Source organism: Perognathus longimembris, chromosome 11 (assembly GCF_023159225.1).
Source record: "Perognathus longimembris pacificus isolate PPM17 chromosome 11, ASM2315922v1, whole genome shotgun sequence".
In the NCBI taxonomy this organism is placed as follows: domain Eukaryota; kingdom Metazoa; phylum Chordata; class Mammalia; order Rodentia; family Heteromyidae; genus Perognathus; species Perognathus longimembris.
Genome location: NC_063171.1, coordinates 58,656,814 through 58,681,651, shown reverse-complemented (window position 1 = coordinate 58,681,651; position 24,838 = coordinate 58,656,814). Strand labels below are relative to the sequence as shown.

The 24,838-nt window shown below is 52.2% G+C and overlaps 1 protein-coding gene across 2 annotated transcripts in view; it reads right to left on the bottom strand.

The window, feature by feature from the left end:
• Positions 1-22,508, bottom strand: part of Pik3c2b (phosphatidylinositol-4-phosphate 3-kinase catalytic subunit type 2 beta) — a 72,615-nt gene extending 50,107 nt beyond the window's left edge. The window contains exons 1-2 of one of the 2 annotated variants that reach the window (XM_048357146.1): positions 22,463-22,508; positions 2,018-3,040 (exon numbers count right to left, since the gene is read on the bottom strand). In XM_048357146.1, coding sequence (XP_048213103.1) covers positions 2,018-2,953 — 936 coding nt within the window. In that variant the 5' untranslated portion in view covers positions 2,954-3,040; positions 22,463-22,508. Of the gene's footprint in view, positions 1-2,017; positions 3,041-6,771; positions 6,946-22,462 lie in introns of those variants that run through there. The other variant, XM_048357147.1, reaches the window with a different exon arrangement.
• Between the last annotated feature and the right edge of the window lie 2,330 nt (positions 22,509-24,838).

Below are 24,838 nucleotides of genomic sequence, written 5' to 3'. Positions count from 1 at the left end.
GCCACTTCCAGAGATGGCTCAGCAGGCCTGGGATTAGGAGGGTCCCTCTGGCGGCCAGCCCGGCGAAGGCGGGGTGGGGGGACAGGCCGGGGGCCCAAGGGGTCCCCCCTCCTCCTAGTGGGCTGAGGTGGGGAGGACCCAGGCCGCATTTCCCTCTTGCTCAAAACTGGCAAGAGCTTTTGGCTTTGCCTTCGCTTCTTCAAGGAGACTCGGGGACCAGGTTCCCTCTGGGAAAGCTAATGACACACAGGATTGGAGGGGGGGGGTGGAGGGAGAAAGTGGCGGGGGGCAAGGGAGAAGACAGAGGTGACTACCTACCAGGGTGGCCTGACTCGTCAGCAAGCCTGGCTCTGGGCGAGGAGCTCGGCCAGGAGCAGGATTCTCCCAATCCCTATAAATAGCTGAACAGCTCCACCTCTCAAAGTAGGCCCTTTAAAAAGCCCCGGGGTGTTGGAGCTCCGGCTCATCCCAGATCTGATTCTGCTTTTGTACAGGACTCAGCAGTACGGGACTCAGCAGAAGCAGAGGAAAGAAGGACTGGATAGCTGTCCGGATTTGGAATGGATCCCAAAGGCTAGACACGAGGCGGGAAAGCCCGGTGTCCCTCAGACAACGGCCAAGGAGTACACAGGCGCAATGAGGTAGACCCATAAGCTGCCAGCTGCCACAGACGCTGTCAACCCTGGAGCCAGGGTTTCCAGAGGGACACACAAGGTGGCCTTTAGGTCCCACCCACAGAGATGCTGCAGGTGTATGGAGCCCACCTGGAGTGAAATGTAAACACGTTTCTGCTTCTCCCTGCATGCTGACATGATTCCAACCAGTATTGTTTGTTGTTACCCAACGGAAAAAGAGCAGGCAGCTATGTGAAGGCACCACAGTGAGACTACATCCACTGACTCTGAACTACACTTAGCAATGGTTAAGACAGTAAGTTCTGGCTGGGAATGTGGCTTAGGGGTAGAGCGCTTGCCTAGCATGCACGAGGCCCTGGGTTCGATTCCTCAGCACCACATAAGCAAGAAAAAAGCCAGAAGTGGTGTTGTGGCTCATGAGGTAGAGTGCTAGCCTGGAGCAAAAAGAAGTCAGGGACAGTGCTCAGGCCCTGAGTTCCAAGCCCCAGGATTGGCAAAACAAAGCAAAACAAAACAAAAAAGATAGTAAGTTCTGTGTGATGTGTATTTACCCCAATCAATGTGGGGAGGAAGGGAGAGAGGGGGAGGGCAAAAGAGAAGGGGGCCTTTGGAACAGGAAGATGGGGCTGAGAGCCAGCTCTGAAGGCAGAGCTGTGTGGCTTTGGACTCTTAGGCAGGGTTGTTGTGGAGATCTGGACTGGAGTCTGGTATGTGATGAGCGAGCACTGAACGCGTGACCTGTCCTCAACAGCTTCACGGCCATGCAGCGCCTCGGCAGAGCCGGGCCTGGGGAACCGGAAGCGACTAGGCTCAACTCCCGAGGGCCACTGAGTTACATTCGGTGCCCAGTTCCCTAGCTCCGGACACGCCTTCCATCAGAAAGGGACAATCAAGCTTCCAAGAATTCTACCCCTAGAAGTGCATTTGGGGCCAAAATATGTGAAACTTGACCCTGAAAAAAGAGCCACGTGTCTAGTGTCCCTCCCTCTAACTTCTTTTTTTTTTTTTGCCACTCCTGGGGCTTGAACTCAAGGCCTGAGCACTGTCCCTGGCTTCTTTTTGCTCAAGGCTAGCACTCTGCCACTTGAACCACAGCACCACTTCTGGCCATTTTCTATGTATGTGGTGCTGAGGAATCGAACCCAGGGCTTCACGTATACAAGGCAAGCACTCCTGCCACTAGGCCACATTCCCAGCCCCTCCCCCTAACTTCTATAACCAAGCCTATCCCCCAACAAGGATCCAGAATCCCAGTGGCAGAAGTAGAGGGGAGCATCAAAGGGGGCGGATTCGAATTTGGAATGGCAAAACAGGCCTGGTCCTTGTCCCTGAATGATACAGCTTGGAAGGGCAAGGGACAGAAGGAACAGAGAGATCCTTACCGGAGCGGCAGAGATCCGGCGGTTCTTGCCGGGAGTCATATTCTTTCTGTTGGCATAGCGGGAGGCGTAGGTTCGTGGGGGAACCTGAGGGGGCATGGTCTTGCTCCGAGCTACAGGTTTCCCAGGGGTGTCTTTGCTGAAATCCAGGGGTCCTCGGCCCTCCTTCCAGTCCCTGGTGGCACCCCACATCATCTCCGCATCGTAGGTGGACTTCAAGTTGAGCCTTGTAATTGCATCACTGATGCCGTCATATTCCACAGAGCCGAGCAGGTGCCCCTGGCCCCCGCCTCCCGGCAACTCTCCCTCTTCTAGGATCCGCGGCCCCAGAATTTTGCTCGGAGTTGGTTCGACCAGAGAAAAAGTGTTGATGTCATGGGGCTGAGAGCTTTTAGACGATGACAAGGGAGACCCCTTTCTGGGAGGCAGGGGAGGGGTATCCCAGATAGAGACCCGCGGAGGCAGAGGGGGTGGGGATAGTTTCTTACAAGAGCCATCTTTGTCCCCTGGTCCTGGGGACAACGAGAGTCCCTCATCTGAGCCATCAAAAATGTAGAGATAATCTCCAGACAGGGAGCCTTTGGGCCAGGACTCTGGGCCAGGCTGGGGGCCCTGAGAGGTAGAGTGGTTGGGTGGCTCTTCCTGTGGGGAGATGGAGTTGTAACTGAGGGTAGGATCCGAGCCAGAGAGACCGCGCAAGAGCTTGAGGTCGTTCCGCCTTCCTGTTGGCTTGCTGTAGAAGTCCAAGGCGGGCTCGTCCCAGCTGATGAGGGCGGGCTCCGTGTTCTGCTTGGCCCGGCTCTCCTCCTTGTCGTGCCGGAGCCGGGACAGGGCATCGTACTCCATCTGCAGGGCTTCGGCCATCGCCAGCTCTTTGCGGCTGATGCCCACCGACTCCAGGGACTCCCAGTGTTCCCCGCCACCCTGAGTGGAAGACATGGTGAGGACGGGGACACAAGAGACCGGGAAGCCTTTCACTTCCTGCCAGCGTCGGGCCTGGAGGGCTGGGGCATGGCGTCTGGGCACCTGCAGGCAAGAAGCGAAGAGAGGAAAATAAAAGCCACTCAGTCACAAGAAGAGATTGCCCCGTGATGTAATGCGTGTGACAAAATCTAGGCCAGGGAGTGTTTCTTCAGTGTCCACGACAAGAAGGAAGAAAAATCCAGAAAGATGGAGAAAATAAGAGATACCAGCACCGCTTTATTTTTCCATCCATCCACCCATCCATCTATTCATGATCCACGTCTCCACCTCCCATCCTCACTCCCATCCTCATCTCTGTTCTCTCTGCCCAAGGAAAGAGAGGATCCCATTCTACCCACGAAGAGGAAAAGGCAGATGTGAGGGCTGTTCAGTTAGATTAAAGAGGACAGCTGTCTAGGGCTGGAAATGGAGCTGACAGGATGCTTGCCTAGCAGGTATGAGGCCTTGGGTTCCATCCCTGGCCTTAAAAAAAAAAAAAAAAAAAAAAGTTGCCAGGTGCTGGTGGCTCATTCATGTCTGTAATCCTAGCTACTGTGGAAGCTGAGATCTGAGGATCACGGTTTGAAGCCAACCTGGGCAGGAAAGTCCATGAGACTCTTATCCCCAATTAACCACCAGAAACCCTGGAAGTGGAGCTGTGGCTCAAAGTGGCAGAGCACTAGCCTTGAGCAGAAAGAAAGAAAGAAAGAAAGAAAGAAAGAAAGAAAGAAAGAAAGAAAGAAAGAAAGAAAGAAAGAAAGAAAGAAAGAAAGAAAGAAAGAAAGAAAGAAGGAAGGAAGGAAGGAAGGAAGGAAGGAAGGAAGGAAGGAAGGAAGGAAGGAAGGAAAAAGAAAGAGAGGAAAAGAAAAAAGAAAAGGGGCAGGGATAGTGCCTAGGTCCTGAGTTCATGCCCTATAACCTACCTCCTAAACTTTTTGGGGGAAGGTGTGGGGGCGGGGGGGAGAGAAGACTAAGGTTTGCATTCAGGATCTTATGCCCGCTCACAGACTTTTCTGCAAGGACTGGCCTTGACCCAACATCCTCTGGATCTCAGCTTCCTTAGCAGCTAGGATGATAGGTATGAGCTACCAGTATCTTGCTTTTTTTTTTTTTTTTTTTTTAAGAGGACAGTTCTCATGCTCTGCTGATGGGAATATAAATGATACAACCACCTTGGGAAATACTTAGGTAGCCTCTTACAAAGGTAAATATACTCTTACACAGAGGTAATTATCCTACTCATACCTAAGAAAACTTCTATACCACTCAAACTTCTATACCAATTTATATATGAGCTTTATTTGTAATATCCCCCAATCAGAAATGATTCACACATGCATCAACAAATGCATAGCTTTCTAAAACAACAACAACAACAAAAAGGTAACTCTACATAGCTATCATTGAATACTAGACAGCAATGAACAGGAATGGATCATTGACAAACACAACATATAGGAATCTCAAATGAACTACTCTGAACGAAAGGCAGACTTAGTTCTAAGCCTTGTCACCAGCAGCAAAGTTGCCATTTTACAAAGTCATCAAAAGCTGTTTCCTCTGTTGTGTGGCTTCACTCAAGGGGCAACCAACAAATGAACCATGTTATTCTTCATAATTACAAAGTTAAAAACATCAAGAGGAAAAAAGGTTCAACTTTTTTTTTTTTTGGTGCTGGTCCTGGGGCTTGAACTCATGGCCTACTTGCTATTCCCGGTTAGTGCTTCTACTTTGAGCCATAGCTCCACTCCTGTTTTTTTTTTTTTGGGGGGGGGGCAGTTTATTGGAGATAAGGGTTTCAAAGCCTTTCTTGCCCAGGCTGGCTTCAAACCACGATCCTCAGATCTCAGCCTCCTGAGTAGCTAGGATGATGGGTGTGCGCCACTGGTATTCAGCTTTCATAGATCCTTGAGGGGTACGTTCCGTTCCGTGCAAAATAGGAGAGTCTCCCATTAGCTGCGGTACCTTCCCATGCCCGGGCCCATGCCCGGCCCAAACCATGATAGCTCAGTGGCTCCGACAACTAAAGCACTCAGGACGCAGGTCCTCAAAGACTGGCTTGAGCCCAGGTGAGGTATCCACAAAAGCTCTCTGCCCATTTATGCACCTGCTGAGTTTCCCCGTCCTTCCTTCCACGGCTCCCGAGGAATTATTTGTGAAGCCACAGAGAGTCCAAGGGAATACTACTATTTGAGATGCAAAGGGATGGATGAACAGACGGAGATATTCAGAACTTGGCTATTCAGAGCTGGGAAAGTGGACCCAGGAAAAGATTCCCTAGTGCTTTGCAGATAGGAGATGCTGGCAACAGACTCAACGTTGGACTGATTGGGACTTGACACGTGCTAGGCAAGTACCCAGCCACCAAGCTATACTCCAGCCCAACTTAAGGTTTCTGCATCCAGAAAGCGGCCCTCTATTTTCAGCCCTGAGCTGGGACAAGCAGTGTGTTGAGATTTGCCTTGGGCAGCACCGTGAGATGAAACAAAAAAGCCAGAAATACCCTGCCTTCAGCCTCCCTTTCTTCCAGTTAATCCCTGGGGAGAGCAGAGGTTCCTGCCTCCGGTGAGACACAATCCTCTCCTGTGTGTACCCTCCCGCCCAATGTTCCCCCGGACTTCCCTTCCCACTCCATGATCTCCAAGTCCAGATGCCACCCCCCCCCCCACACCCTTTCTTTCCTCCCTACACCCCGTCGGTTCCTCATTGAATGGCCACCCAGAATTAGAATCCCTACAGTCACACTGGATCCCTCCTTCCCCTCCCCTCTCCCCCTTATCGAACCACCAAGGCCGGACTTTTCCTTCTAAAACTCCCCACAGCTAGTCTGTCTCCTAACCTAACTGCCTGCCTGTCTGTCCCGATCCAAGCCCAAAGCTCTCAGCCTCCCCTCCCACCAGAGCCTCCAACCGAGACAGGGCTCTCTCCCTCCTCAAGGCTTTCTCTACCCAGCAGCCAGAGGGCTTTCTCACGTGTGAGTCGGTGAGTCTGAGCATCTCCCCCCGGCTGGGAACACTGGACTTCTCTCCACAAGGCCTCTATCACCGGCCCCATCTCTCTCACCTCCAGTCAAGCATGAAGATGTGTCTGACACGGCTATGACTTGGTTCAAGGCCTTCCCAGTCCTATTCAATTGTGAGGCTCTCATTTACCTATCTGGGGCTTTGCTCAGAGGTTATGGTCTTCAGGAAGCTTTCTCTGATGCCTAGGTTGTTGGACCATTTCTTTCTGTTCCCTAAAGCCATCTATACACATCTCCAACATGCCTTTAAAATAATGTGTTCAATGGGCTGGTAATATGGCCTAGTGGCAAGAGTGCTTGCCTCATAAAATAATGTGTTCAAGCCAGGCCCTGGTGGCTCATACCAGTGATCCTAGCTGCTCAGGAGGCTGAGATCTGAGGATCGAGATTCAAACCCAGCCTGGGCAGCAAAGTCCATGAGAATCTTATCTCCAATGAACCATCAAGAGGCCAAAAGTAGAGCTGTGGCTCAAGTGGTAGAATGTCAGCCTTGAGCAGGAAAAGTTAAGGGACAGTGTCCTTAGTTCAAGCCCCAGTACCAGTTCGTACACACACACACACACACACACACACACACACACACACACACACACACACACGAACTGAATTCAAAGATATAAGTTTAAGCCCAGCACTGGTAGCTCACGCCTCTAGTCCTAGCTACTCAGGAGGCCGAGATCTGAAGATTGCAATTCAAAGCCAGCCTGGGCAGGAAAGTCCATGAGACTCTTATCTCCAATCAACAACCAGAAAACAAGTTTATTATCTTTACCCCTTTCAAGTTCCAAATTCAGCTCATTTCCACTGAGGAGAACGCCCTTGGGCAGACAGAGCTTCAGGCAGGGAGAAGGTTTAGACGCGGTGATGGGGACGGGGAGGCAGTTGTTCCTCTAATGCGGAACTAAGGAGGTGCGCCGAGAGATGAAAAAAAGCACAGAACACTCCGGATGCCTTGATTCCGAGCTACTGATGGATGCCCTGAAGTGACACGTCTCTGAACGCCCAAGTCAGACATTAGAAGGAAAAGCCAAAGCGTGAAAAGCCCAGTCTGCGGACACAGCTCATGCCCAGGGCCACCCTAGCCACTGCTCCTTCCCAAAGTGGCTCACCCTGATGCTGAGAGATGGGGAATCTGGTGAGGAGACAGGGACAGGAGAGCCATTATCCAGGGGGAAGGGAGCAGGGGAGACATTGTGGAGAAAGGGGAGAAGGAGGCAGCAACCAGCTCCAAGGACACAGAGACAGGGTGAGTTGGGTTTCATTTTCCAGGAGCAAGAGGCTAAGTATTGCAGTAACGAGGGTCTTACATTTCCTGCCTCTTCTCTCCCCAATTCAGTTCCTTCTTGGCCAGCTTCCATTAGGTTGACACACTGGGAATGATTCTAGTGCCGTAGTACTCAGGAGCTGCGAGGGAGGGATTTTCTATGTGTTTGTTTACTGTGCCGGAACTGAGGCTCAAACTCAGGATCTCCAGCTCTCGCTTGGTTTTTTTCCATTCAAGGCTGGCGCTCCGCTGCTTGAGCTACACTTCTACTGCCGGCCTTTTCCTGGTTAGCTGGAGGTAGGAGTCTTACAGGCTTTTCTGCCCTAGACAGCTTCAAACTGTGATCCTCAGATCTCAGCCTCTTGGGTGGCTGGTATTTATTACAGGCATGAGCCACCAGAGCCCATATTCAAGGCTTTAATTCTAAGCCCCATTCGAAGTTGAGGAAAAAAAAAAAAAAAAGAAAGAAAGAAGAGCACCAGGAAATTCTGTTATGTAACCACAATACACTCATCGCCCTCATCATCCCCACAAAACTTACTGTTGACACAATAATATGAGCTAGTACATAGTCCACGCTTGAATGCCTGTCACTGACATGTGGAAGTTTTTCAAACATATAAATTTCTGGGCCCTTCCCCGCCCCCCCGCCCCCAGAGGCTCTGATTCAGGGCCTAGAATTCTTAGGTTTCAAAAACCTCTCAGGTGATTCGAGGCGCAGCCAGGTTCAACCCCACAGACCAGGGCCTCTGAACTCTGGTGAAGACAGAGAGTTGAGTGAAAGGGACCTGAAAAAGCCCCAGGCGGTCAGCTGGTGAAGGAAGAGGTCATGTTTATGACCCAGCAGGTTGGTGCCAGTGTGTAGGCAGCACCAGACATCAATGCCTTCCACACAGCTGCCCACAGATGACTGGAAGGCAGGCAGCGGGGTCAGGCAGAACCACACAATGGCTCCAAGGGTGGAGGGAGGCAGGGCCCTCCCTCGGGTGAACTCGTGCCACAGAGGGCAGGGCTGGTGGCACCACTGTGTTGGAGAAGCTTCTGGCTGTCCCGATGGAGGGATCAGAGGGCTTGAAGAGGCTAAGAAAGGTTCTGGGTCAACCTCTTCCCTACAGAACTAGATCTTCGGGGTTGGGAATCTGGCCTTGTGGTAGAGTGCTCGCCTCAGAACTAGAACTTCAAGGACGAGGTGCTTTCATTCAGATAGCATCAGCACAATTCCAGGGGACCTACGGTCTAGCAAAGGCGACAGACATTTGCGTGAATAATTCAGTCCTCCCTTAAGGCCCCAAGCAGGGAGGCCGGGCACATCCTGGCTCCTTTTCACTGGGTACAGAGCATGAAGAACTCTCGAAGAAGATGGTAAAAATATGGAGGGGCTGACAACCCCAGGGTGTGGGGCACCCCAAGTCGTAGCAAAGAAATGAACTCAGTTCTAGAAGTTCCCTGAAACTAGATACCCTTAGCACTTGCCCTTAGGACAGACGAGGACTAGGGCTTAGGAGCCATGCAGATTTTTTTCTCTCCAGAAAGGACCCATTCCCTAACACCTGCCAACTTACCCATATCAAAAAAAAAAAAAATCCCACTGGCTTTGCAGCCAGAAATCCACATCCTATACCTCGTGCCACACACCTGCTGACCTAGCCATCCTGCCCTGGCTCAGCCGGAAGAGAGAATATCAACACTCTCTGGCCCAGGAATCCAATTCCTCCCATGGGGAAGTTCATCCAGAAGGAGACCTGCTCCCACCTCCAACCAAAGTTGGGGTTAACTGGGCACCAGTGGCTCACGCCTGTCATCCTAGCTACTCAGAAGGCTGGGATCTGAGGATAGCAGTTCGAAGCTAGCCTAAGCAGAGAAACCTCCGTAAGGCACTTAACTCCAATTAACCACTCAAAAACCAGAACTGGTGCTGAGGCTCAAAGTGGCAGAGCAGTAGCCTCGAGCAAAAGAGCTCAGGGACAGCACCCAGGCCCTGAATTTAAGTCCCACGGTCCACAAAAATTTTTTAAAAATTAATAAATCCACAGGGTTCTTACAGCTCTATAAGCCTCTTTAGTGTCCGTCCATTACTGAATCACACGTAGCAACAAGGTTTTCTATTACCTAGCTTATGATGCCTCTGTGCGGTCTTCATTGAGCTCCAAACGTGAGGAAATTCGGATATTTCCCTCTGTGGATTCAGGAGCCAGTGGCTCACACCCATAATCCTAGCTACTTGGGAGGCTGAGATCAGAGGGGCATGGTGCAAAATCAGCCTGCGCAGAAAAGTCTGGGAGATTCTTTTTCTCCAATTAACCACCATAAAGCCAGAAGTGGAGCTGTGGCTCAAGTGGTAGAGTACCAACCTTGAGCAAAAAAAGCTAAGCCTGAGCAGGAGACCCTGAGTGTAAGTCCCAGTATAAAAATAAAAAAAAATAGTGTGTGTGCATGTAATTTTTTTTTTCCCAGTCCTGGGGCTTGGACTCAGGGCCTGAGCACTGTCCCTGGCTTCTTTTTGCTCAAGGCTAGCACTCTGCCACTTGAGTCACAGCGCCACTTCTGGCCATTTTCTGTATAGGTAGTGCTGAGGAATCGAACCCAGGGCTTCACATATACGAGGCAAGCGCTCTACCACTAACTAGGCCATAGTCCCAGCCCGGCGTAATTTTTTTTTTTTAAGATAAAAAAAAAAAAAGAAATAGATTCCCTGTGTATTTCCTCTCTCTGGTGTCCTCTTAACCAAATTAAAGCAGCCCCACGGGGCACATCTTTTCTACCCAGGGCTTACTTACTCTTCATCCCTTTAGTTACCATAGCTATCCTGAAGGCTAAGGAAGCACAAAAGTTTAGTCAATAGCCATGTGCCCACAGCTCACGCCTGCCACCCTTGCTACTTACAAGGCTGAGATCTGAGGATCACAGTTTGAAGTCAACCCACACAGAAAGTCCATGAGACTCTTATCCCCAATTAAGCAACACCCCCCCACCCCCACCCCCCACAAAGCCAGAAGTGGAGCTGTGGTTCAAGTGGTAGAACACCCAAGGACAGGCCCTGAGCTCCAGGACTGGCATCATTTAAAAAAAAAAAAAGTGTAGTAAAGAGCTTGCTGAGCCCCAGACAAGCAGAGGGACAGGTGCTAGGAGCCTGTGGGACAGAGAGAAGGTAGGATTTGCATACACCACCGGCTTCGATTCAGAACCTCAATTCAGAGTTCCAGATGCCAGCTCAGAAACTGACTATACAATGTGTTCTGTTCATACAGGCCCATACAACCCACAGAAATCACAGCTCCCAACACACACCCCGCAGCCTCCGGAGCCCGAGGGGCTGGAGAGGCGGGCCTGGAAAGAGGTACAATGGTTCGCAGCTCCTTCCAAATAAGTTTGTTCCTCTAGAGCTGCAATTTAGATGGTAAGACCGGCGACCCAGAGCTGGCAACCGGCTGAATGGAATGTTTGGCAAAGGGGGAAGAAGCGTCTTGGCATCGTGTGGATTTCTAGCTCAGAAGTCACCCCGGGAGCCAACACCGCCACATTTCCCCTATCTGGGTCCACGCTGAATGCCTTTTCCTTTTCTCTCTCTTCCCTCACTCACTGCAGCCCCAAGAAATAGCGCTTCTCTCTCCTTTAGATCAGCCCTGGGTTTCCGGTGAGGAGTGCAGGAATTACAACAGACTACTCCTGCATCCTCGGCCTCCACAGAAGGGAGGAGATGGTAGGACGACAAGGAAAGGTCCCACGATAGACCACCCCCCCCCCCTTACCCGGCATGGCTTCCAGTGGATGACGCCTGTATCTCACTGCACACATTTCTACACCATCCATCCCATCCCCAATTTGGAAGAGCAAACAGCCAACGGACACCTCAGAACTCTCCTGGGTCTTAAGGTGTTGCGGCTGCTGTACTGGGGATCAGCTGACATTCCATCCTGGAAGCAGACACAGGAAACGGGTATCACAGGGGACAGGGCATCATCGTAGCTCTCCTCAACCTCTCTCTGTGCACGGACGCCTCCTGGCAGGTCCAGATCATAACCTATCACCTCCGGCCTCCCCCAGCTCATGTCCCGTGGAATCCAGTTTTTCAGGATTCCTCCGGGGGGTGGGGAAATCTCCCTGGAGGAGACCAGCCCATGAAATAAGAGTCCAGAAAGCAGGTCACAGCTGCTCCCTCCTAGCCAGGCCAGAACAAACTTAACAAGGCCCCCGCTCTGCCTGGAGGCCTTGAAGGCAGAAAGAGTGAGAGGCAGAGCAGGGTCAAGCCTGCACTAGGAAACACTTGCCAGGTCCTCTTGTGGGCTGGGCCAACACACCAGTGTTTGTCTGCAGGGAAGCAGGAGACAGCACCGTGGGGTGTGTCAAGGGAGGGCCCTACGCCACACAAGAGGGTAGGTTGTCAGAGTAACTTTAGAGAAGTAGGATGGGTGAGAGGACACCAAACAAAGCCACCAAGAACCCCCTCCAGCAGGGCACTGGTGGCTCGTGCCTGTTAATCCCAGCTACTCAAAAGAGGCTGAGATCTGAGGATCCAAGTGAGCAGCCAGCCCAGGCAAGGAAAAACCACTCAGAAAGAGCCACAAGTGGCACTGTGGCTCAAGTGGTAGAGTGCTAGCCTTGAGCAAAAAGAAGCTCAGGGGCAGCGCCCAGGCGCATAGTTCAAGCCCCCACGACCAGACCAAAAAAGAAGAAGAAGAAGGCTAAAGGGGGCCGGGAATGTGGCTTAGTGGTGGAGTGCTTGCCTAGCATGCATGAAGCCCCGGGTTCGATTCCTCAGTACCACATAAACTGAAAAAGCCAGAAGTGGCGCTGTGGCTCAATGGTAGAGTGCTAGCCTTGAGCAAAAGCACAAGGACAGTGCCCAGGCCCTGAGTTCAAGCCTCAAGACCAACAACATAAAAAGACCATCCTCAGCAGGAGGGTGCCCTCTGGGAAGGCTTGAGAATGTCGCCAGTTCACTCAGTTGTACTAATTCAATGTTTCCTGGTTGCAACTCATCTCAGCCATCGGAAAGATGATCTCCCTCTTGAATGACATCAGAGGCGCACTGAGGGTGACTTTGCCCCGCATCTCACAGTGAGCCACTGTCCAGACAGGAAGGATCTGGAGAGCTGATATTGGGACTCTACTGTGACCGTGCTTCTCAGAACCCACTTCAGCCCTCGTGAGCACACGCTCGGGGGCCCTGCGCCAGAACCCTGGGGCCAGGCGAGTCAAGGGACGGTAACTAGAATGACCCAGCACACGGAGGAGGGAAGTCGGCCGGCAGCCCCCTGTGGGAAGCTCAGACGTGACCGCCTGGAAATCTGGGTGTGGGAGCCAGGGGGCAGGGGCACGCTGTGCGGCTCTAGTGGACTGCCAACAGCGGAGCGCCACCTGCTCAGCTCTCGGGAGGGCCGGAGGAAACCCAACAGAAAAGGGCTGAGGGCCAAGCCAGCCGTCTATGGACTGGGGGAGGCAGCGTGCCACACAAGCTCCTTCCCCCACCCTGAGGAGAAGGCTCTGCCCCCCACCCCACGTGTCCCCAACTCCTGCCCACTGTCCCTCTGCCACGGCATGCCTAAATCAGCCACGCAGACGTGGCTGGCCACAGAGCAGAATTCCCTCAATGAATGCTGTCTCCCAATCAAGGCCATTCCAGCCATCCTCAGACCCAAAGCCATGAACGACGCACAACGCCCCACTTCCTCCCCGTCCCCTTCCTTTCCCATCGTGGTCCCTAACATATTCCTAATACATGCCTCTCCTAGGCCATGCTTAGCCCAGGCCCCTCACAACCCCCTCCACATCTACCCTATTCCCGTCACACCAACCACAATCCCTACACTGTCCCACCTTGTGGCCCTGTACCCCTAACATGCACTCCCATACCCCCAAGCTCTTCCCATAGACCCTACATAGCTCTCCCGACGCACCCTGTATGTTCTATACTCCTTCCCTCTCTCCCTGAACATCCCTGGCCCCCTCCAGGTCACATTTTTAAGTGCCACTGGCAAAGATACCTGAGAAAAGTAGTCAGAGGTTGAATTTGGAAGATAAAAGAAACCAGGCCATTCTAACTCCAAAGGCGGCTCTGATGCTTCCTATAAAAACAGACCACCAGATCTCTGGCCCTAATCTACACAGGGCGTTGGAGCTGCGGTGCCGTTTCTCCAGGGCCAGCTACACTGAAAGAGCGGAATGTGAGGGCCCGGATGGTAGGCTGGGAGGAATGAGCTATTTAAGAGGTAGGTGAGGCCCAGCACCCGTAATCCTAGCTACTGAGGAGGCTGAGATCTGAGGATGGCAGTTTAAAGCCAGCCAGGGCAGGAAAGTCCATGAGACTCTTATCCCCAATCAACCACTTAAAGAAAAAAAAAATCCAAAAGTGGAGCTGTGGTTCAAGTGGTAGAGTGAAGGCCTTGAGTAAATGAAGCTCAGGGACAGTACCCGGGCCCTAAGTTCAAGCCCCAGGACTGGCAAAAAGGGAAAACAAAAAAAGGAAGGAAGGAAAGAGGGAAGGAGGAAGGAAGGGGTAGGAGGGGAAAGGAGAGAGAGAAGAGAGAGGAGAGAAAAGAGGTAGGTGAGGTGGATGTCTAATAGGCCTCCAGTTCTCAGCCCCAGAGCAAGAAGGTCTCAGCCCTCTCAGATGGACACCCCTGTCTCACTGAGTCACTGATTCCTTCAACTCCGGCTTTGGCTAGGTACAGCTCAGTCTAACCAAGATGCCCACCTTGCCTAGTGGCCATGTCATTTCCCAGATGGAAACTCTCTGCCTCTAAAGGATATCCTACTCTGCCAGTCCAGGACAATGAACCAGGGACCAACCAAGAATTCTACTTTACCCAGGTCCATGGAGGAAAGAAACCCCACTCAGGGTGCCTGGTAAGAGTAAACTTGTGAGCTATTGGCACTGGTGGCTCACGCCTGTAATCCTAGCTACTCAGGAGGCCGGGTTCTGAGGATCACGGTTCAAAGCCAGCCTGAGCAGGAAAGTCTATGAGACTCTTATCTCCGATGAACCACCACAAAAGCTGAAAATGGAGCTGTGACCCAAGTGGTAGAGCAGCAGCCTTGAGCAAAAAAGTTAAGGGACAGGATCCAGGCCCTGAATGTAAGCCCCAGGACTGGCACAAAAGAAATAAAAACAGAGCACCGCTAGATCTCTGTTGTTAATTTAGCTGGGCTAAAATAAAATACATTTACAAAGCATATAAATGTCAAGTGCAAAGTCATTTCCACATTGTAAATCAGTGGCTCTGGGCATTTACCCTCAGTGAGGGTCTGTGACAGCCCTGGAGAACCAGAAGGAGAAGGGAGGTGAGGCTCTAAGAGAAGGGAGGAAAGCTGGGCATGACCTTCACAAAAACAGGACTCTATTATTTCCTTTGGTATTGTGTTCCAAGCATTGTTTTATTTAATCTTTACAGTAGTCCTTAAATGTGGGTATTATTATCCTTATTTTATGGGTGAGGAAACCAGAAAACAGGAAAAGGGATTGTGTGATTTGCCCAAGATCTCACAATACCGAAATGATAGACTAAAAAAATTAAACGGAGGGCTGGGGATGGGTGGGGTGGCTGAATTGGTAGAACACTTGCCTCGTAAGCACAAGGCCCTGAGTTCAAGCCCCAATACTGGAAAAGTAAGAGTTAAACTGAAACACATGTGAGCTCCACATAAACCATGTTTTTCCCATCCTTCCATGGAAACCCAGGCTCATCATACTGGGCAAATATTCATGCTGATGTTGGCTATCACTCTAGCACACCCCCAAGCTCTCTCAGGCCACTCAAGAAAGAGGGGGGGGAGGAGTGCCCCCCCAGGGTTTAATATCTAGCACCATAAGTAAGCCATCTTTCTCTCCTAAGTCTCTTTCCCTCATTCTTTGTTTTGTGGTGTGTGTGTACAAGTGCACGCGTGTGAGCATGCGCCGATTCTGAGGCTTGAACTCAGAGCCGGGATGCTGTTGCTTAGCTTTTGTACTCAAGGCTGAGTAACAGCTCTATTTCTGGCTTTTTGCTGGCTAAGTGGAAATTTAAGTATCATGGAGCCAGGCACTGGTGGCTCAAGCCTGTAATCTAGCACCTCAGGAGGCTGAGATCTGAGGATCATGGTTCAAAGCTATCCTGAGCAGGAAAAGTCTGTGAGATATCTTAAAACAAACAAACAGGGGCTGGGGATATAGCCTAGTGGCAAGAGTGCCTGCCTCGGATACACGAGGCCCTAGGTTCGATTCCCCAGCACCACATATACAGAAAACGGCCAGAAGTGGCGCTGTGGCTCAAGTGGCAGAGTGCTAGCCTTGAGCGGGAAGAAGCCAGGGACAGTGCTCAGGCCCTGAGTCCAAGGCCCAGGACTGGCCAAAAAAAAAAAAAAAAAAAAAAAAAAAAAAAAAAACAAACAAACAAAGGTTCCAGAAACCCAGAAGTGAAGCTGTGGCTCCAAGTTGTAGAGCGCTAGCCCTGAGCAAAAAGAGTTCCAGCAAAGTGCCCAGGCCCTGAGTTCAAGCCTTACAACCAACCAAAAAACAAAAAGAGTCTTGTGGATTTTCCTGCCCAAGCTGGTTTCAAACCACAATCCCCAGATCTCAGCCGCCTGAACAACTAGGATTACAGGTGTAGCCAACAACAACTGGCTTCAGGTCACTGTTTTAAGGCAAACATTGGTGCCTCTCCTTCCCTGTCAGATATTCAAGACCTCTCTCTACATGGGGCCCATCACAGTTCCCAGCCCTTTCCCCTAACTTAATTATCAACCTTTCTCTCCACCTTATATCACCCACAGGGGAGGAAGTGCTCATGGTTTCCTAGGGCTCATCTGAGGTTTACCACCAGTAATTCCTTTATCTACGAAGGTAGTTTAAAAAGCTTCATTTTTAAGCTGGCTGCTCATGGCTCATTCCTGTAATCCTAGATATTCTGGAGGCTGAGGTCTGAAGATCAAGATGCAAAGTCAGCCCAGGCAGAAGAGTCTGTGAGATTCTTTTCTCGAATTAAACAGCAAAAAGCCAAAAGTAGAGGTATGGTCCAAGTGGTAGAGTGTTAGCCTGGAGTGGAAAAAGCTGAGCAAGAACTTGAGGCCTTGAGTTCAAGCTCCAGTATTGGTGAGCACACACACGCACGCGTGCGCGGCACGCACACACACACACACACACACACAGAGGTCCCTGAGCTTTTTCACTCAAAGTTGGTGCTCCACCATTTGAGCCACACCTCCACTTCTGGCTTCTAAGTGGCTAGACAAGAGGCTTACCACACACTTTCCAGCCTGGGTTGGCTTCCAGTTGCAATCCTCAGATCTCAGCCTCCCCAGGAGATAAGGTTACAGGCGTGAGCCACCATCACCGGGCTTCAATACGCTTATTGAACTAATTTCTTCCAGAGTATAAACTCTGTCTCCTTCACTGCTGTGCACTTCTCAAGAGCATCAGTGTACATTCAGTGCCTCACGGCTGACTCAATGTATGAATGAATGAATGAGTGCTATATTACTAACTCTCTGGAAAGTTCTGGTCTGATTTAACTACTCTCAGCCACATCTTTCACCACACACTTCATTCCCTATCCTTCCCCAATTCCCACTGTTCGTATCTTAGCTAAATACTTAATTTCCTTCAAGAGGACTGAGCCCCCACCACCACCACAAAGCCCCAATTAGGACTTGACAAGGCACCCTATATTTCCCTCACCACAGCCTATTTACCTGTCTACGTTTTCCACTCAGTGACAAGTTCTAGGAGGCTGCCTGTCCCAGACATCGGACAGACCTCAAGTCTGGGGTAGGGGTGTAGCTCAGTGGTAAAGCTCAGTGTGTGCTTAGCAATCCTGAGACCCTGGGTTCAATCCCCAGCACCAAATTTTAAAAAGAAGTAGAAGAAAGAAAGTACTTCAACATTACTGGTAAGCACTCAAAATGTGTTCCCCCCCCCACCCCTTGGGGCTGGGAAGGTGGCTTAGCAGTAAAGTGCTTGCCTAGCATGCACAAAGCCCTGGGTTCCACTCCTCAGCACCACATAAACAGAAAAGGCCGGAAGTGGAGAGGTAGAGTGCGAGCCTTGAGCACAAAGAAGCCAGGGACAGTGCTCAGGCCCTGAGTTCAAGCCCCAGGACTGGCACAAGCAAACAAAAATTCTCAAATGGATTCAATAAACAAATGTACTCCTCTTAAACATGTACAACTACCTGGAGAAGAACCCAAACTGGATTTTGTTTGGGTTGTGGTAGCAGAGATCCATGGACAGTGAACCGGGGATGGAGGGGCGGGGGGGCTCAATTACTGATCCCCACCCCACCCTCTAGAACACAAGACTGAGTCTAGGGGCTGGGAATGTGGCTTAGTGGTAGCGTGCTTGCCTAGCATGCATGAAGCCCTGGGTTCGATTCCCCAGCACCACATACACAGAAAAAGCCAGAAGTGGCGCCGTGACTCAAGTGGTAGAGTGCTAGCCTTGAGCAAAAAATAAAAATAAAAAAGAGACTCAGTGACTGTGCCCGGGACCTGAGTTCAAGCACTCAGACTGGAAAAAATAATAATAATTAAAAAAAAAAAAGACTGAGTCTAGGTCAGGTTACCTCCAGAACCACTGCTCCTTCTGTGCTGTGCTGGAGAGGACCTGCAAGATCAAGGAGACCCCACTCCTGTGTGAGATGGACCCTCCCCAAGAGCCAGCTAATAACAGAAAGGTCTGGGAGAGAATGAAGGCATGTGGAGAGAGCTACAGGCAACCTACCATCACTCCTCCAGCTGGGCCCTGGAATCGGTCGGTGGTCATGGTAGGCCTCGCACGTAGCACTCAGTGAGCAGCCTAGCCTAATCGCACTCCGCTTCTTAAGGTCTATGTGGAAATTCTGACCTCCCTGGCTACAATGTCCTTTCAGGAACATAGAGTTGCCTTCTCCCAGGTTCCCATTACTCACCCCTGGTTAGAAACAATCTCTCCTTCCTAGGGAAGAATCAAGTCTACTCACTCCAACTTCCTTTCCACCTATTAGATGCGGGTCAGGGACATACATGCGCTCTGTGTACAGGGAAGTAGGGCTCCGAGAAAGAGTCCCCCCCCATTACTATCATCTAGACCACCTGCACAAGAAACGTTCCTACTTCTTCTGTTGGGCAAGACAAACTATAGTAATAGTTTAAAATAAAGTCAGGTGCTGATGGCTCCTACCTGTAGTCTCAGCTACTCAGGAGGCTGAGATCTGAGGATCACGGTTCAAAAATCAGCTCAAGCAGGAAAGTCCATGAGGTTCTTATCTCCAATGAATCACCAGAAAGTCAGAAGTGAGGCTGTGGTTCAAGTGGTGGAGCACCACTCTTGACAAAAAGCTAAGAGACAGTGTCCAGGCCCTGAGTTCAAGCCCTAGTACTGTCATAAAATAATTACTATTACTTAAAATGGATTCTCCTTGGTCCTCTACTCTCTCCTTCTGATTTGCTGCCAAGTTTAACAACTAATCTGAGAAAAAGACTCAGTTGGCGAGAATGCCTCCTCTCGTTTATTTCAGGTGGGCCTAACTGAGATGGGTGTGGAGTGTGGGAATGAACTATGTATGTGGAGGAAGCCTCAGGCCTGGTCCCCATTTCCACGGTGAGGAGTATATAGTCAGAGATGAAGTAGCATCTAACTTGTAGGACAGGCCCCAAGGATATGGAAGGCAGTCACAGGGAAGTTTCCAGAGAGGCGAATGACCTTGACTTCCCTCTAAAAATGCAATGCTAGGTGAGGCTTCCCCAGGGAACTCTCAAGAAGAGGAAGCAGAACAGGGCTCAAGAGTTTGCAGACTCCTTAACTCATCTCTGGTGAGTGAATTCCCACACCAGTGTTCAGAGGGAAAAAGAATTTCTCAACCAGGAAACCACAGAGAAGGTGCCAAGTGCCAAAGGTCGGCTCCTTTCACTGGTTCCACTGTGACCGGAGACACAGCATGAGTTCCGGGGTTGCTGTGACCTGGAAGAGCCGCTTCTCCACGAGGTCATCTCCAAGGTCCTTTCCAGTCCTAACTATTTATTGATTTATTGTTGGTTGTGGGGCTTGAACTCAGGGCCTGGGTGCAGTCCCTGAGCTCTTTTTGCTCTACCACTTTGAGCCACAGCTCCATTCCGATTTTCTGGTGGTTAACTGGAGATAAGAGTCTCATGGGGATTCTTCTGCCTAGGCTGGCTTTAAACCATGATCCTCAGATTTCAGCCTCCTGAGTAGCTGGGATTACAGGCGTGAGCCACCAGGGCGTAGCTTCAACACTTTATAGACCACAGAGAATGTAAGAATCATCCTCGGGTTTCATTTTACAAAGAATGCTGATATGAACATATAACAAGGTGACATAAGAAATCTGCTTTCGTTTTCCCAGCCTCCCGGCTCCCCAGTACCAAATCTATTTTACTAGAGTTGCCTAGAAGATGACAAAATTACCTCATCTGATTATTCCAATTGTTCATCCTTGAAAGTAGTAAGGAGAGCCCAAAGAATGATCATATATGGGCCTCAGTCCCCAAATGACCAAGGATGAAGGTGATAGTCAGGGTGCACTAGGGCTGGGTAGAAGAAACAGCCCCTGGGCCCCTGTCCTTGAGAAGTTAATTATCTGAGGAGGTCCCTGTCTGGTAACCAGACATTCAAGGGACCTACTACAAGTTATGTAGTAATGATGCTGCCTTTTCGCTTCTCCCTACACCACTACCTCTGGCACTGAGATATGAGCCCGGCGTATGGATGTCTTGAGGTCTCCTGCTTCAAATCCCACCTCTGTGACTGACTCGCTGGCTGACCTCAGGAAGAGTGAGCTATCAAATTATTTGCCAGCTCAGCAGCAGCCTGTGGAATGTCTCTGTCCCTCCCCGATTTCCTACAAATATTAAGCAGCTTTTCTCTCCTCGTTCTCAACTCCATTTAGAGAAAAATACCCAAGGAATAATGTCCTTTGTACTGTCAAATCAGTCTTTGCTAGCCAAAAGGCAAATGTTCTGCCACCTTCCCTACTCCATATCCCGCCCCCCCCTTATCCTACTCCACAGGCACCTCTAGCTGTACTCCCCACCCCCTGCCCAGTGACAGATGCTAAAACCCAGGATAAATAGCCAGCGTTGTAGAGTACTGTCTACAGGATAGTTTTCGGAGAGCTTTTGCATACCCTTTTAGTCTGTTCATTAGGTTTGTAGCAAGCAGTGCACTTCATCCTTAAAACAATCCAACAAGACACAAGTACTTCCCCCCCCTCCCCAGTTTACAAACATGCTAACTAAAACCTTAGGTGCCCAAACTGTCCCTGCACGCTCATCTAGAAAGTCATACCAGGTCTCAAAATGGGGCCTGATGGCACTGTTGTCCAAGTTCACATCTGGGGAGCATGAGGTGCTTCAAGTTTATTGTCAGTTACAACTCCTCCGGCCCCCCAACCCCAGGGAACAAACACTCCTTTCATGACAGGGCTGTCTAAGGTTGAAGGACCAGAGAGGAGACACTGCAAAGTTCTGAGCCCAGGAGGCACAGCAGAGGAGACACCAAAGGCCCACAAGGGTGTGGAGTGTCTGCTGAAAGTACAAACGACATCATGGCAAAACACAGGCATTCCAGATCACTGGGCAAGCCCAAAGGAACATCCCAGAAAAATGGACAGCACACCTCCTTGGCTCTCCCTCATCCAGGCACCCAGTGGAGAGGAAAATGGACAACCTGCCTCTGGCCAGGCCTGAGAGCTTGATCAGATGCACAGACACACACCCATGTACACTCAGCATGAAGGCCAGAGCCATGGAAATGAAACCTTAGCCTCACCCACCAGCCTAAGGAGAAGCAGCCACAGCCTGGGTCCAGGGCTCCGGCTCACAGCCACTGTCTCCTCCGAGGATGGCTGCCAAGCAGAGCTATAAAATGTGCCTCGACTTAATTTTTCCATGGATGCAGCCCCAGATGGGGCTGCCAGGCCCTAGAGGAGCTTTGATTCCAAAGGCTCATTGCCTCTATGCTCAGGGATGCACAGCGACAGTTGGGGAGAGACAGAGTATTTGAGGGTCAGGGCCATTTTCCTTCCTTAGACCTAGTACAGGAACAGAGTAAATCTTCAGTCAAGACTGATTCACAGCTGGAAGTCAGTGCGAATCCCTTACACCTGCTTGGCTATAGCCCAGACAATCAGGTAGCTTAGAGAAGGAAGGAGGGACAGCCTTGGCCCACTTCGGGGAGTTTGAGTAGCTGCATAAATCTCTGTGTAAAGAATCTCTGGTGCCTGCTGGGATCAACCAGCCCAGGGCACACAACTCCCTAACAGAGTGGAGGGGGGGGAAAAATCAGGGCAGCCAGAGACAATAGATTCCATACCCAGCATGAATGGTGGGATTGGGCCAGGAAAGCCACAAAGACCCCCAAAAGAGAGTGGTGCTGGAGGGAAAGAAAGTTGGCTTGGAAGAAACAAGAGCATTGGTAGATCTTATCTACCTACCTACACACACACACACACACACACACACACACACACTCCAACCTCAGCCAAATAGGGTGTGCGTACAGACCACGGAACCTCATGCATTTGGTAACCTCTTTCCACAATCCAGGAGCCTGCCAAGCCCTTATGCTCCCCACCCCAGTTTGGCAACCTAGCTTGGGCCTCCAGCTGCGAATGCCCCCCTCACCCCCAACATCAAAGCCATCGCTGTCGCTATGGGGAGCTAAAGAAAAAACGACAGACAAGTACAGGCCAGGAGGGCAGGGGTCTTCCCAGTGGGCCGTGGAACTCAGGCCGGGGACCCTCTCCTCTTGCAAGCGTTTTCAGTCTGCCTTTGCTGCAGTAGCCTTATAAGGAAGAAGCCAATCCTACTCTCCCCGGCTTAAAATATAAAATAAAATGCACAGAGTCCTCAGGCTGGACGCTGACTTTCCACCCCTATCACCCCCCCCCTCCTCCAGGACGCATTTTGCTTTTTATTTCTCCTCTTCAAAGAGTAAGCAAGACCCAGGGCCTTGAGCAGGCTCCTGGCCGCCCAGGAGCCGGGAAGCGTGATCCGAGGGGAGGCTGTGGGCGCCGGCCAGGGCCGCAGGCGCGCCGCGGGGTTAGGGGCGAGCAACCTGCTGGGCGCCGGGGCCCGGGCGCCGCGCGCCGCGGGCAGCGCCCGCGCTTCCATTGTTGCACCTCGTCGCCGCCCGGCTGGAGGGGGCGACCCTCGACCTCGGGCGCCCGGACTTCCCGGTCCCCCGCAGACCCCCGCCCCCCACCCCCGGGCCGGTCGCGCCGAGTCCTACCTGCGCGGGCGGCGGGCTCTGCGGAGCCCGGCGGCGTGGGCGGCTCCGGGGCTCCGGGCGTCCCCAGCACCGGCGCGGCGTGCGGTGGCCGCGCGCGCGCCGCCTCCTCCCCGACGCGGCGCTCTCCGCTGGTCCACCGAGCTAGGGGGCGCGGGGACCGGCCGGGGAGGGACCGGGGCGCCGAGAGCGCGCGCGCGCCGGATCGCGATCAGGCGACCCCGCAGACAATGGCGGGAGCGGCGGGCGAGCGGGGAGAAGCCATCTCCCGGACGGCCGGCGCACTGCACGGACACCGACCGCTCCGCGCGCGCCAGACGCGGCCCGCCGCACAGCAGCCGCCCCGCCGCGGCGCCCCGCCACCGTGTGCCGGCCCGGAGGGCGGGGCGGGAACCCCGGCCGGCCCCTCCGCTGCCGGCCCGCCTCCTCCCCTCCCCGACCGCGCCCCTCCCCCTCCCCCGATCGCTCCCCTCCCTCCCCTCCTCCCGATCGCTCCCCTCCCCCTCCCCCCCACCGCTCCCCTCCCCTACCTCTCCCCCGACCGCTCCCCTCCCTCCCCTCCTCCCGATCGCTCCCCTCCCCCTGCCCCTCCTCCCGATCGCTCCCCTCCCCCTGCCCCCTCCTCCCGATCGCTCCCCTCCCCCTCCCCCGACCGCTCCCCTGCCCCTGCCCCTCTTCCCGATCGCTCCCCTCCCCCGGCCCCTCCCCGATCGCTCCCCTCCTCCTGATCGCTCCCCTCCCCTGCCCCTGCCCCTCCCCGATCTCCCCCCCTCTCCTTCCCCTCCCTGATCGATTCCCCTCCTCTCTCCTCCCCGCCTCCCCCCTCCCCCCCTCCTTCCCTCCGAGCTCCTTTCTCTCCCGCCCTCGGCGCGCGCGGTGCGTGACCAGGGCCACACGCCGGCGCCCGGTGCCGCTCGAGCTCCGAACCCCCGAGCTCCCTGCTCCCCACTTAGGTGCGGGTGTTTGTGGCAGGAACCCTGCCGGCAACACTGAGCGCTCCGCTGCGGGAGCACACCCCCCTCCTTTGAGTCCCATGAAAGCATTCCTCGGAAGGCTCCCCGGGCTGAGGTTCAAGGTGGGTTTGAGGAATGGCCCCACATCTTCAGGCTAGCCAGGCCGGAAAGAACCCCTGCCTTGAGCCAGAGGGGGGGGGGGGTTCTTCCCACTTGAGCGGAGAGGGGAGGCATAGGACCCTCTTACCCAACGAATAGGACAAAAAACTTTAAGATGTTACCTCCTGGTCTTTGACTCTTGGTACCTTTTATGAAGCACTGGTCTTGGGAAGCATGTTCCTGGATCGATCCCTTCCCTCCCTTCCTGCAAGGACTTGATATTCTTTGGAGTCATGGTCAACCAAAGCTCCCTCTAGGTAGTCCTAGTCTGACTTTTCCTTCCCTCTGTCCTGTTTCAAATCATCACTCCTGACCCTGACGGTTCAGACCTGGAGGTGGGCTGCTGCTTGCTGCTGGACTGGTATACAGCAGGGTAGCCTTGTGGCTTTCCTATTCCCTGCTGCCCCCCTTCCCCCCCCCCCCCCCAGCCTTGCAGTGCGGTGAAGCCTGGTACCTCCCACATACTAAGTAAGTGCTCTACCACTAAGCTACACCCCCAGCCTTAATTTTTTTTAAGAACTCTTCCCAAATTACCCTAAATCAGAAAGTGCCACTTGCTTTCCGCTGGGACCTGGGTGTCACAGGAGGGTAAACTGGGAGATGAACAAGGAGATTGAGTCTACATTCTGGCTGGGAGATCAAGGAAGCTCAGAATTGTGGCAGAGATAAAAAAATGAACTGATAAACATAAGAGAGAGTACATCAAGGGTAGGTACCAGTGACTCACCCCTCTAATCCAAACTACTCAAGGGGCTGAGGTCTGAGACTCTTGGTTCAAAGCCAGCCCAGGCAGGAGAGTCTGTGAGAGAGATTCTCATCCTTAGCCAGCAAAAAAAAAAAAAAAAAAAAAAAAAAAAAAAAGCCAGAAGTGGAGCTCAAATGGTGGAGTGCTAGCCTTGAGCAATGAAGCTCAGGGACAGTGCCCACGCCATGAGTTCAAGCTCCATGACTCCAAGTGGGGTAAAGAAGTCCATGAGACTTATTTCCAATTAACCAGCAAAAAGAGAGGTGGGGTGCCCATACACACAAAAGAAATAAAGTAGAATGAGAGAATATGTCAAATAAGTGATATTTAACTGAAGTGCCAGACTTTGAAGTCAGGCCCCACTTTACCACGCGAACCCCACTTTACCACGCGAACCCCACTTTACCACGTGAACCTGAGATAAGCAGGCCCTGTGAGCGAACCCAGGACAAGCTTATTAGGGCCCAGCCGGTCAAGAACTCTAGCCGCTGGGAATGCTTAACTCTGACCACCCCTAGAATG